Source organism: Hetaerina americana, unplaced genomic scaffold (assembly GCF_022747635.1).
Source record: "Hetaerina americana unplaced genomic scaffold, ioHetAmer1.1.p SCAF_9, whole genome shotgun sequence".
NCBI classification, from domain to species: Eukaryota; Metazoa; Arthropoda; class Insecta; order Odonata; family Calopterygidae; genus Hetaerina; species Hetaerina americana.
In genome coordinates this window covers 33158297-33170735 of record NW_027287538.1, presented here as the reverse complement: position 1 = coordinate 33170735, position 12439 = coordinate 33158297, and the positions used below count along the sequence as shown (strand labels likewise).

The following is a 12439-nucleotide window of genomic DNA, read 5'->3' as shown; positions in this document are numbered from 1 at the left end:
TTATCTTCGTCCAGGTGCTTTGTGGTTGAAGGAAATTCTGAATTTCGCTGTCCGAGCTGGAATTATGAACCACACTCACGCATGCTCTCTCCCTTTCTCTCTCTAGCGTTGCTTTGTGAGAGTTTTCACTTTCGACTTCCCATCCTCCCTAAATTTCTCGTGACGGGAGAACAATTTCATGAGGAAATCGGTTGGCTCGGATTGATGGCGGACGTGGCCACCGCCTCGGGCTGTATGAAAATGTCTGCTCACAACCGAAACGTCTCCTACGGCTCACACCCGCCGGCACCGGTGCCACCACAGCTAATGCCCCTGGAATTGCCTGTTGCGTGTTCGAAGGAGAGAGAGATCTGATGGTATTAGATAAGCACCAAAATCATTATCATTATTATTACAAATTCGTAGTGCGCCGATTGAATAAATGTTTATCAGTATGGAACATGAAAATTTATTATTCCCGATCATATGATTCCAAAGCACTTTGACACCAAATTTTTCCCTATCTTGTTACCATTTTCAGCTCTACATACTTTCCATGACCTAGTACTTGGTTAGAATACTGTATGTGGAGGGTCCTGATATACGTGTTGGGACCATGGACTTGAGCTAGAGATTGAGGGATAGGATCAAAGGTTTCGAGATGTGGGTGTGGAGGAGGTTGGAAAGAACAAGATGGGTGGGGAGAATGAGATACTATTACACAGTGTTAGTGAGGCTAGAACACTTATGAAAGCTATCCAAGAGTAAAAATAAAACAAGTATAGACCCATAACAACAGAAAAAGTATTACATTTGGAGAAGAAAAGGAAGAAAGAAAAGGAGTTATAGATGATGTGAAGAGAGGAAGAAAATACGTGGAGACCAAGACAAGAAAGGACAGGAAATTTTAGTGCCAAAAAAGCCTGCCAACGGACAGAGCAATATTATATCATCTTTCATATCTTCTACTAGTCTTTTCATTTTCTACCTCCATTTCTCTCAATCAACATTCTTCATTCAGTGACAGGCTTCCGCGTTCCACTGCCTCTTAGTATCACCCCTATATGCTCATGCACTATTGACAATGGTAAGTCATATCATCCTACATACATTCTGCTATTCACTTGTATTACATATCTTTATTTCTGTAATTAGACTGTGAGCTATTTACTCAGTGAAATGGAACGAGAATAGCCCCATTAGCATTTTAGTTCTCATTTGATCATGGAAGTTAAGCAATTTTAGCCTGGGCAGAGTTTAGATGGGTGAGCTTTTACTGTGGTGAGCCATTACTGTGGTGCTCTTTCTGCTCGGGGCAAGGAGGTTAAATATTACTTAGATTACTTGGCACAACTGACCATGAGGTACTAAAAGACCCCCACTCCAACAATCAATCTATATAGCAATTCTTAGTGGGAGCCTAAGGATATCTTATCTATTCTGTGTAGCTTGATGAATTGGAATTCAAAGGCATAACTTTTTATTCTAAGAACAATCCATATTTCACAAAATTTGGCATCATGTGGTTTGGCTTCAAAATGAAATTCCAAGGCAAAGTCTTACTTCAGTAAGGAAACATTCCAAGTGGCGCCCAACACCATGAACTCTATGTTGGATTAATCTAGTTATTATAAATTGTGAAAGTAATGGAAGATTATGCAATACACATTGGGTACATTTGTCTATCATTAGAATGTTGTTTCCTCTTGGATATTGCAAAAATAACAGTGAGTGGGGTGAGAGTAGAAAACATTGTAATCTGGTGAAGCAAGTACAATTATTCTCATGTGATCCAATATAGAATTCAAATTGTGATGATGCGGTTATCAAAAAGTTATTGGTGCATAATTTATAGTTATTTCTTGTTTGATTTATGTTGCTCTATAAAAATTTAAAAACCAGAGATATCCATTCCCTTAGATGAATTTTAACTAATCTAGAATTTCAAACACCTACACTGAGATATTGAATTCAAGCAGTCTATTCTGAGTAAACACAATATTCCGAAAAATATTGATTCATTCTCATACCAGTTGTGGTTCCTGCTCAACTTGCCAATCCTCTTTAGAATATTATGAATAACATCAGTACTGGAGCTGGTGCCTCCCAAATCTGTGTAGTAAAAGCATTATGAAAATTATTTCATAATGTTTTATTGACTTCACAAAATCACTAGAGTGGATAAAACTTTTCTCACCAGGTGTGTGAAGATGATCTTCATTGATAGTAAACTCAATTGCTTTTTTAATGTTGGATGCATGATAGTTGAACTCTAAATGTTCCAACATATCAGCAGATGCATTGAGCATAGCCGTTGGATTAGCAATATTTTTGCCTGCAATAGATGTGCCAGTGTTTCTTGTGCCAGGCTCAAAAACAGCATACTGCAGCAATAGATTTAAAAGGAATATTATTTAACATTCCCAAACATTTACCAACATCAACACTAAAATGACCTATAATATCAGAAAATAATTTTTGATAGCCCTAGTGTACATCAATCTGAGATATAAAATTAATTTGATATTACATATGAGATTGGTCTCAGTTTAAGACATCAGAAATTTGGGCAAAAAGTTCAAATGATCATATGTAATTCATATGATCTTTTATTGATGATTTTGGCATTAATGAATCCCTTATATTTCCAGTTATTAGTCTTTATGGTGGTCTCTACCATGATTTTGCTGAACCATAATTCAAGTGTTAATGCTAATTTGATTGGAGAAGGATAACTTCTTGTCCTCCATTTTAATTATATACTTCCTTATAACAATAAGTGGTGTAGGTCAAACTTTGAATTTAAAAATATTGATTTCCACATGGATCAAGGCTACACTTACATGGTCACCATAATTTCTTCCAGAAATCAATCCAGCTCCTCCAACCAAACCACAGACTACATTAGAAACTATAGCCCCATATAGGTTTGTCATTATCATGACATCAAATTGATGTGGATTTGATACCAACTGCATGCAACAATTGTCAATGATCATGTCATTATGCTTGATGTCAGGATAATCTTTTGCCACCCTCCTTGAAGTCTCCAGAAAGAGGCCATCAGAAAGTTTCCTTCAAAAGAAAAATGTTTTCAAGTTTTAAGGAAGATTGTATGCAAAGTTTTAAATGAATTCAATAGGAAAAGATTACCTGAAAATTCAAGCAATAATCCAATATTATTTTGGTCCTGTTTCAAAGAGATATAGGGAAATAAGGCTACAGTTATTTCAGTCAAAAACAATAAAGGCAAAAAAGTAACCAGTAGTTAAAATTCAAAATAATTGTTTGTTCAATAGTGAGACGCCTAGATGGTCAAAAGTTATTAATGAAAAACCAGCCCAGTTTCTGAAAGAGTAAATACTGCAAGACACAAATAATGCACTTTGTTCATGATATCCTAAGTTCTGGAGATAGCAACGTTCCAGTGGAGATGGTTTTTCTGGATTTTAAAAAGTACCTTATAGTAAACTATCCATAAAACTAGAAGCCTATGGCATAGATAAAAATATCCTGGGATGGATTAAAGACTTTTTGAATTATCCCAAATAAGATGTAGTCATGTACAGTGTTATATCTATAGCACTAAAGGTCACTTTGTGTTTCCTAGGGAAAAGTTATTGGAACATAGCATATCAAAATTATTAGAGGAGCTAGGCTAGGAATCACTCATGGAGCAAAGGTTATATTGTAGATTAAACCCTGAACATAATTTGAAAGTACAGTTTGTAGTAAAGTAAATTGTATGTCTCTAGGGCAAAGATGTTGAAAATGCATTATTAGCCCATCATACTGCAGTAGTTGATATCGTGTAATTAAATTTCAATATTATGTGCGGAACAAATAGATCTAAGATGACATTTTTTGTAAGATCGATAATAGATCAGAATAACATGCCCAACCATGCTAGGGATGAAAAGTATTTTGGGACAAAATAGTCTAGTGTGTAATCACCCCCTGCCGCACACCCTAGCAGTGGCTTGCAGGGTACTATATAAATAAATGTAAACAAATAAAAAGGACAGGTATCGTGACAATTTTTTATTGAGGAATACACATAATTATTGGCACTGAAGGCTATGTGTAACTTCAATTAGGATATGAGTTAATTTAAAACCAAAACAGTGTATGCTTAAAAAAGAGGTGTGCTGAGAAAAGATTAAATCATTCAATCTGTATTTCCTTGCTATGCTATACTGTCTAGATAACCTGCACAATTAATGTAATTTTTAAATTCAAATTACTGCACATTATTGAATAACATAATTATAGGCATTGCTGAGCAACAATCAGTTAAAGTTTTTAAACGATGCCATAACAAGTGTAGAAATATGCCACTATAAGATTAGTTGGTGTGGTAAGTAGACAAAGAAAATAATTTAAATTAACCTTATTGAACTAAAATGGAAGCATTCTCCTATTAGAGTTGGAATATAAGACAATATTGAAAAAAATATTGATAAAACTAGTCATTGATATCCATAATTTAACGATTTTATAACAAATGTAGCGCAACACACAACAGAGGAGATGTCTCAATTGAAAATTAAATTTACTTTTTTTATTTAATATTACAGTACATAGTAAAAGTATATATCTAAAACTGTGGTAATAAATTCTCAGGATGACATGACATACCAGTACCAAAACTGACAGTCTACATAAATCTGATACATTGGATCCTTTCTAAAACACAAAGGTGTTATTTATTTGCTAAACCAGCTTTGTCTACTTTTTAACAAAATTTGTCATGATTAGCATTCTACCTCATGTAAGTTCTGTATCAAAACAAAATATCAAGAATTTCTACTCACTATATAGGGTGATAGGGGTAGAGTATGCACTAATTACATGACAGTTCTTGTATGCACAAGTTTTTTGCCTCTTATGATACCAACACTAACAGGATGTAGCTGGTTTTGAAACTGGGTGAATGATATTGAATGATTTCTTATCATAAGATAAAGAACTAGAAGAATGGAACATGATGTAGGTACATCATTCTTATCTATAAAAGTGGAAATAAACAAGAATCTCGTAGCTTTAGACCAAATAACACACCTCTTATCAAAATTCTGAGCATATATGTGTAATACCACATGCTACTACTAGCTATAGCATCTAGAAGGTGAAGTTATTCACAAATAAAAACATGATTTCTGAAAGAGTACAAAAACCTTGAGACCACCAAAAAATTTTATAACCAAGATTGAGAATCCATTTTGGTATGCCCATCTCATGATTTCATCATAGAAATCAACCTGAAGTTTTGTTTGATATGTTAAAACAGAACTCATCTATTGCTAAACCCATTGGTATGTTAAATTTACATTTCTGGGTAGAAGGGCAAGTTCTTTTTCCTGTGCCACCTGTGGTTTTCCAGTAAGATTTGGTACCTACCGGAAAAGCTTCACACAGCTTAGATGAAGCTGATGACCTTGAGAAGCACCTCCTGAAATTGTACCAGGTCCTCTGGTCCATAGTTTAGTGTTCCACCCAATGGACTACTACATCCCACTCATGATCTAAGATTATGCATCTCAGTACAGTCTCAGATTGCATTGTGAGTTAAATAAGAAATATGTGATGCTTGCAGAATTAACTTTTAATATCAGAGGTAAAAATAAGAGGGATATTTCTATTGCATTTACGTAATAGAAGGAAAAATTGCTGAACATGTCACTCAAATTAAAAAACAATTCCATTCTTATTGATTTCATGATCATATTTCTCATGGTGGTTGATCCAATTCCTACCACATCTCTGTGTTGGCTTGGTGGGGAACATGTTAATGCACATGAAACAGTCAAATTACTATATCACTTTAGAGTACATTAATTAATATGTTCATTAAAAGTTGACATGTGCCTGTAACTTTAGACTGAGTTTATGCAAACATTTTATGACTCTCATTTCATTTTTATCCTCATTTAGATTTCCTCTGGCAAACTCTGATTTTGCATCTATCCATCATCATTTGTTTTGCCCATGCTCAGTCATTTCATCAAACAAACTGAAGTTCACTATACTAAAAACTCTTACAGTACAATAACTTCAAGTACAAAAATGTTAGGTCTACATTCTATGAAATGTCTGGTATAGGATAGGATTTTATAGAATATTATGTCAAAATTGGCTTCAATAAATGTTTCCAAAAATTCAGTTAATTATAGAAAACTTTTGTCATATCACAATCACAAAGAAAACTTGCACTTTTGGAGTTGTAATGATTATTTGGCTCTTAGCCCTTCCCATGAAATCTTGTTAGCATGTTCCTTACCTTTTTGACTGCTTACATGAAATATAAAAAAATGTACATTACACTATCCACAGAACAAAATCAAAATTGTTAAATATTATTTTTTTTTTCAAAACTCCACTGCACTCTCTTCTAAAGATCAGTAAAATTAGATTGAGAAATATATAAGTACATGTGGCATCCTGAATAAATTATAATATTGTTGAAGTAAATTTTGACAATAAAATAAATGAATAGTGGCTGGTATTTTTTATACATTTTTGCAAGCACAAATTTGATTTTTGATTGTGCAGTTTACCTGGTTTCTTCAGCTGCTTAAATTTTTTCGAAACTTAAAATTTTTAAATGCATATGCCATAGGTGGTTTAGCGAGCTTTGGCATTTCAATCAATTGTTTTTCCATAAAATTGAAATTGTGGTAGGATTCAGCAAATCAAATATTTGTGCACAGAGAATTCAACAAGAGAGTTTATTCATTGGCCATTTTTGAGCTATATGTATTTCAAATAAGTAAAGATCAAATTGATTTCTGCTCAAAGTCATAATCTCTAGGGTGCACTAAAGAAAGAAGAAAACTAGTAGCTATGAGGATTTGAATAATATACCTAGAACAGTATATACTCTTTCATACAGCTTTTTATAGGTGAATTTGTTCAAAGTATTGCAGGAGGAGGAGACAACAGGAATTAATTTAATGCTTCCATTACCATATCGAAAAAATGAATTTATGCCATTTGTAAGCCTGAAGTTCTGTGGAGTTAGAGGTAAAATGATAACTTATCTCTAGAAATGTCAACATCAAAATATACAACGTACATGATGTTTGCCTTATGGACAGTTGTAACCTTTTTTCTTCCATTCTTCTGGGCATATTCAAAACCATATCTGGCAACCCTTTCTGCATTCTTGGTTGTAACAACTTTCATACTCTCCACCACACCATGAACACTCTGCAGCAAAATGCAAAACAGCCATAAACATTGAATGTACTTCATGAACAGTTTAAGTTGACTATCCAAATATGTTCACACTCACTTCATGTTCAAGCATAGAATACTCTCCTTCAGTATTTTGTCGAACTACAACCACATCTATCCCCTTATGTCTGCATTTTATCCCAGGATAAGACTTGCAGTGTAGCAGACTAACAAACAAATCTAGTTCACTTCTTATTGCAACATTGCGTGAGGGAACTCCAGCAATGAAACTTTTAGTTTCAATATTCCCTGAAAAGTCACAATTTAAAATGCATTGCAATATGGGAAAAGATAGTGAAAATATTTACTAACTTTATCATGGAACTGGTTCTTTCACTTCAAATCGAGGTACTTTTAACTAAATCTATATATTTGTTGCTGATACTCCCACTCACATTATTATATATTTCATTAATATAATCTTCACATATACCTAAGTAAGAAATATTTCAATTATGAGTGAATTTGACATATAAAGAATGTCCTGTAATAGTTTATATTAATTCCAGTATATTAATAGACAGTTCTTCAGTTGTTCTGGCATATCTAAATAATTCACGTGAGATATTTTTTGATAAAAACGTCTCATTTTTATTCATTCTTATTTATCAGCTCTTGTTTTGGTACTTCCTTCTTTCCATTCATTTCCTTTTTGTTGCTTCTTTCATCTCCAGCCAAAAAGGAGCTCCCAATTGGTCATGCTAAGTGTACCTAATGATATTCTGAGAAAGAGTTTCCAGGATAGAATCCCAGACCATTCCCTCAAAAATAGTCTTAGCCACAAATAAAGTGACTATATTCTCCATACCTTTTAAGCAAACACCATTTCTTTTAATGGAAGTCATTGCATATTCAAATTCTTCATTCCCTTCCCTCAACGGATCAATAGAGATGGTTTCAAAATCCACTGGAACACCAGCAAATCTAAAAGCATGCATTTAGGATACAATCTTTTTCAATAATAAAATACAGCTCATTAATGCATACACAACAAATTTTTTTATAAAAAATGCAACATCAATATAGAGGTGCAATTTAAAAATGATAAAAAAAGAATTGGCAGTCCAATGAGATTTTTTTCATGGATTCAAGTAATAGCCCACATTCATTATATAATAAAAGGTTATTAGGTAGTATTTAAACTAAGAATTCCACAAAAAAAATTATTAGCATTTAAAAGAATAGCTAAGAATAGTTTCAAATTTTTGCGTACCATATTTGATGGCATATAAGGCACACCAGTATCTCAGATACACCCTCATTTCAGTTGGCTACTCACAAGAAAAAAGTTTTAATACTTAACATGAAAGCGCTACACCCTACCAGCTTAAGTTTTAGTCCTTATGTTTCAGGAAGGTTAAATAGTTCAAAACTGACAGTTCAATTGCTCAATAACTGAAAGATGGTGTTACTTTTTCTGTGGAAATTAAATTAATTTATTTAAATGATAAATTAGTTTCCATAGAGACAAATTTCAGTCTGGTTCAGTAATTGGTGGGGTTTCATCCTGTTCATTGAAATTAACAGTTTACTCTGATGCATGGATATTCATGGAGGAATCGAATTATGACCAAATCATACCAAAATACCCAATTTACCTTCTATTTTTTTCTATGTAAACATTCATTTTAACTGCATAACCTATGATGCCACATAATATAGCACATTAATGTATTAATACATGCTCACTTGAAACAGGAGTATGTAAAATATCACTTGACTCTTATTTCACACACTACTTTTGTGATTTCCCAGTAGCACACAATTCTCCAGAAGCAAACCCCGTAAATTTAAATGAATTTATAATGCATAAAGTTGGAAAATAAACTTTTGTTAAATATAACTTCAAAGAAATGAATTAGCACTAACTGAAAAACCTCCTTGACATATTCCATCAACTCAGGACCTATTCCTCCACCAGGGAGCATTGTAACAGTATATCGACCTCCATACTTGGCTTTAGGAATTGCTTTCTGTAAGAGAAGCAAAAATTATAAAATTAGGTAAATGATAGAGTTAACAAGTATCGACTAACATGCTTTTTCTTCTTCAATTTCACTCTTGCAAGGTCAATTCCGGTGAAACGTTAAAAATCAATAGAATAATCTTTGTGTACAGTTGTGCGAGCGTGTAGATAGCATATAAAATCATCTAAAATGCATTCAATACTTTGGAAAACGACGCTCCTAACCCTCCCGACGCGTTATTTCGTAGCTGCGGAGATGCAGCTGGTAATGTTTTATCTTTCGAGGCTACTTGAGGCCAGCACCAAGCCATGCCAATAAGCTTCAACCAAATGCCGTAATCATGATTTGCAACCTTCTCGAGACTTCAGCTGAAAGACTTCTACTTAAGAGAGATCCTCTAGAAGAGAGACCCGTTGTAGATCGGTCTTCCTGGCATTTAAACATCACTTTTCATGGTGCACTTTTGAGAAAATATGTATCCAGTCAATGTGAAATTGATGAACTTACGATATAGGTATATGAAGTGGCTCGGGAAAATCATCAGGAAATGCAATTATCAATCGCTTGAGTCATTTATTAATTTAATGCAAATGCTTCATTTTCCACTCATAAAGCATGGCTATTAAGTACTCCATGTTGGCTCTTACACTGTCTCGGCGTAATAGACCTGGTGGCTGACTCCTACAATGTTACCATTGAAATTTTAATAATTGTTATACTTGGAGCTGACCATTGTTTCTGCCTGTTCTTTTGTAATTGAAGCATTGCATTTCAACATTTTGAGCACAACAATGTAATTCTCATGGCCATCTACCGGGAAACAAGCGCGTAACTTTAATTTGGTCTGGAGGATAATGAGCGCTGAGTGAATCTATTATATGAATGAGGTCGTAATGTCTTCATCACTCATTTTAGTGGACTAAATACATCATATACGGGTTATATTAACAGTTCCATTTCGGTGTATGCACTGTCCAGAAAAACCGAAAACTTACTTGATTAATTCATTACGTATTACGCTGTCCTTGATACTTATAAACCCATGTCCTTGAAAATTATATTCACTGTGAAGGAATATTTTTGGTGAATTCATAAGCGTAAAAGAATGAAATGTGAAATCAAAAGTTTCTGTACCCTATCGATCGCTTTTATAGAAAGCACCTTCGCTCATTTTCATTACCGACTTAGCATAGGACTAAACAACATAGCCTTGCGGACCCATGCCTCTCCGAGAAGAAACACATTTTGCGAAATTGCGTAGGAAAGGTAGACCAGCCTTACCAAAATCGCGTCATTAATTCGCACTACGCAAAGACGCACTATACTTTAAAGGGTTGTGACAACACAATTCCTTAAGGAATGATTATATCGCTAATGATAAGTTATTACCATTAAAATACTCAGCAGAGGAAATGGGTGAAACCAGATGACTAATATTTTTAATTCATATCATACTCATTCAAAAGTTTGACTTACCACTGGTTTGACTGTAGGGTGAATATGCTGCGAGTCATAGGATTGTACCAGAGAGGCCTGAAGAATTAATCAAAGCTAAATTATTGACAATGAATATAAATAATGCAAATATTTTAGTGGGTTATTTAATTCCTATTAGGATTTTAAAAAAAATTTGCATCTTGAACGATTGGTACTCAATTAGTGAACAACGTGATATGCCTTACGAGTCACTTCAAAAACAGTCTTAATATCACTTCTTAAGCTAATCAGGTGACGTAGTTAAGCTAAATGGGGCATACTTACCGAAAGTTAGACAAGGCATAGCAATTTTAAGGATTCTAGTTAAGTTTTACGTTCTGATAGTGAAATTACCTTTCGAATGACGGTAAATGTAAGCCCTTGGGGAGTTTTAAAAAGTAGTCGAAGCCCTCTAAGCACTCGCACAGACATATTTAGCAGCCAACAAGAATGGAAGAGGACTGAGAGGTTCCTTCTTGTTGTTTTGCCACGGTTACCATGGCTATCACCCATAAAATAATTAGAAACGCCCTCTCCTGTTTCAACTCGTTCAACATTGCAGGAGCTTGGAAGTTACTCTCACGGCGCCACACGGGTGCCTCTGTTCTTTTCACTAATTCGGATTCCGTTCGGATACAAGCATAGACTTCAGATCAAATATTTGTTTCACTGATTTTTTCACTTTCAACACCGTAAGTTTTTTCGTAAATCATCCAGTGACTCGCTGTCGAAACAAGAGATCGAAAATGTATCGCAACAAATACCTCTTTTTCTACAAGCATCCATTTCTACATTCATCTCCTTCTCATGCTATTTGTAGTCCGAGTATTGAAAGCTTCATTTTAACTTACTCCTTTTCATTATTTTATTTCTTGCTACTTTACCCTCGAATACATGTATTTACGCGTTTCACTTCGGCTTAATTCATAATTTGTTGTAATCTTGCTGTTTTGTTCTTCCCCTCCTTAGACAAGGACAATTAATGGAAGTGTCTGTGGACAGCCCGCGTCCAGCCAAAACCTTCATTAAATGGTAGGCTACCACAAAACAAATAAAAATCTTTCACGAAAGCTCCGGGATACGATAATGGTAATGGATGGAACGAAAATCCCAGCAGTAATTTTCAAGTGATGAAAATGTTCGTATGAAAATTGCAAGGAATTTTTCCAAAATGCCGATTGAAATTTTACCTTTTCGCGGGTGACGTATAGTGAGTTGCTGCTTGATCACGAACATTTTTGACCAACAATACCAGAAGCTTAGTATATGTACTGAAAACTCTAAGCTTTGTCCTTTCTTTATCGCAAGGTCAAAATCTTTCTCCAAAAAGCGGAATTTATTGGGATTTTTGGGTGGCAAATATATATAATTTGTCATTCCGTTAATTTCTACTATACTGTATGAAAGATTTTCGTGGCATTTAGAAGAGTTGTAACTTTAATAAAAGAGTTTCATGTGGTGGGCCGTAAAGAATGAATATGAAAAGCTAGGGTATGTAGATATCTAGAAAAATCAGTGCCTATGAATACGTGTCAAGTAAAAGAAATAATTTTTTAATGAGTTTAGAGAAAGTTGCGTTTGGTTTTACGAAAAACTTTAATAAACTCTCCGGCCAATCATTTATAAAGATGTATGTGAAAATATAATATAAGTATATTATATATATATATATATATATATATTTATTTATTTTAACCATAAACACAGTAATCAGCCCCCGGAAGGTCGGTTTGGTACGTGATGGGTGTTCCAAGGCGTCACACGACCAAACCAAATGACGT

The 12439-nt window shown here is 34.2% G+C and overlaps 1 protein-coding gene across 1 annotated transcript; it reads right to left on the bottom strand.

Moving 5' to 3' along the window:
• Positions 1 to 992: 992 nt before the first annotated feature.
• LOC139698991 (isocitrate dehydrogenase [NAD] subunit gamma, mitochondrial-like) lies at positions 993 to 11158 on the bottom strand. Its single transcript, XM_071597984.1, has 10 exons — positions 11105 to 11158; positions 10655 to 10715; positions 9085 to 9184; positions 8024 to 8139; positions 7274 to 7464; positions 7055 to 7188; positions 2823 to 3054; positions 2177 to 2363; positions 1936 to 2091; positions 993 to 1054 (listed from the first exon to the last, which is right to left on the bottom strand). The coding sequence occupies exons 1-10, from the start codon at positions 11156 to 11158 to the stop codon at positions 993 to 995; spliced, it is 1293 nt and encodes a 430-aa protein (XP_071454085.1).
• Between the last annotated feature and the right edge of the window lie 1281 nt (positions 11159 to 12439).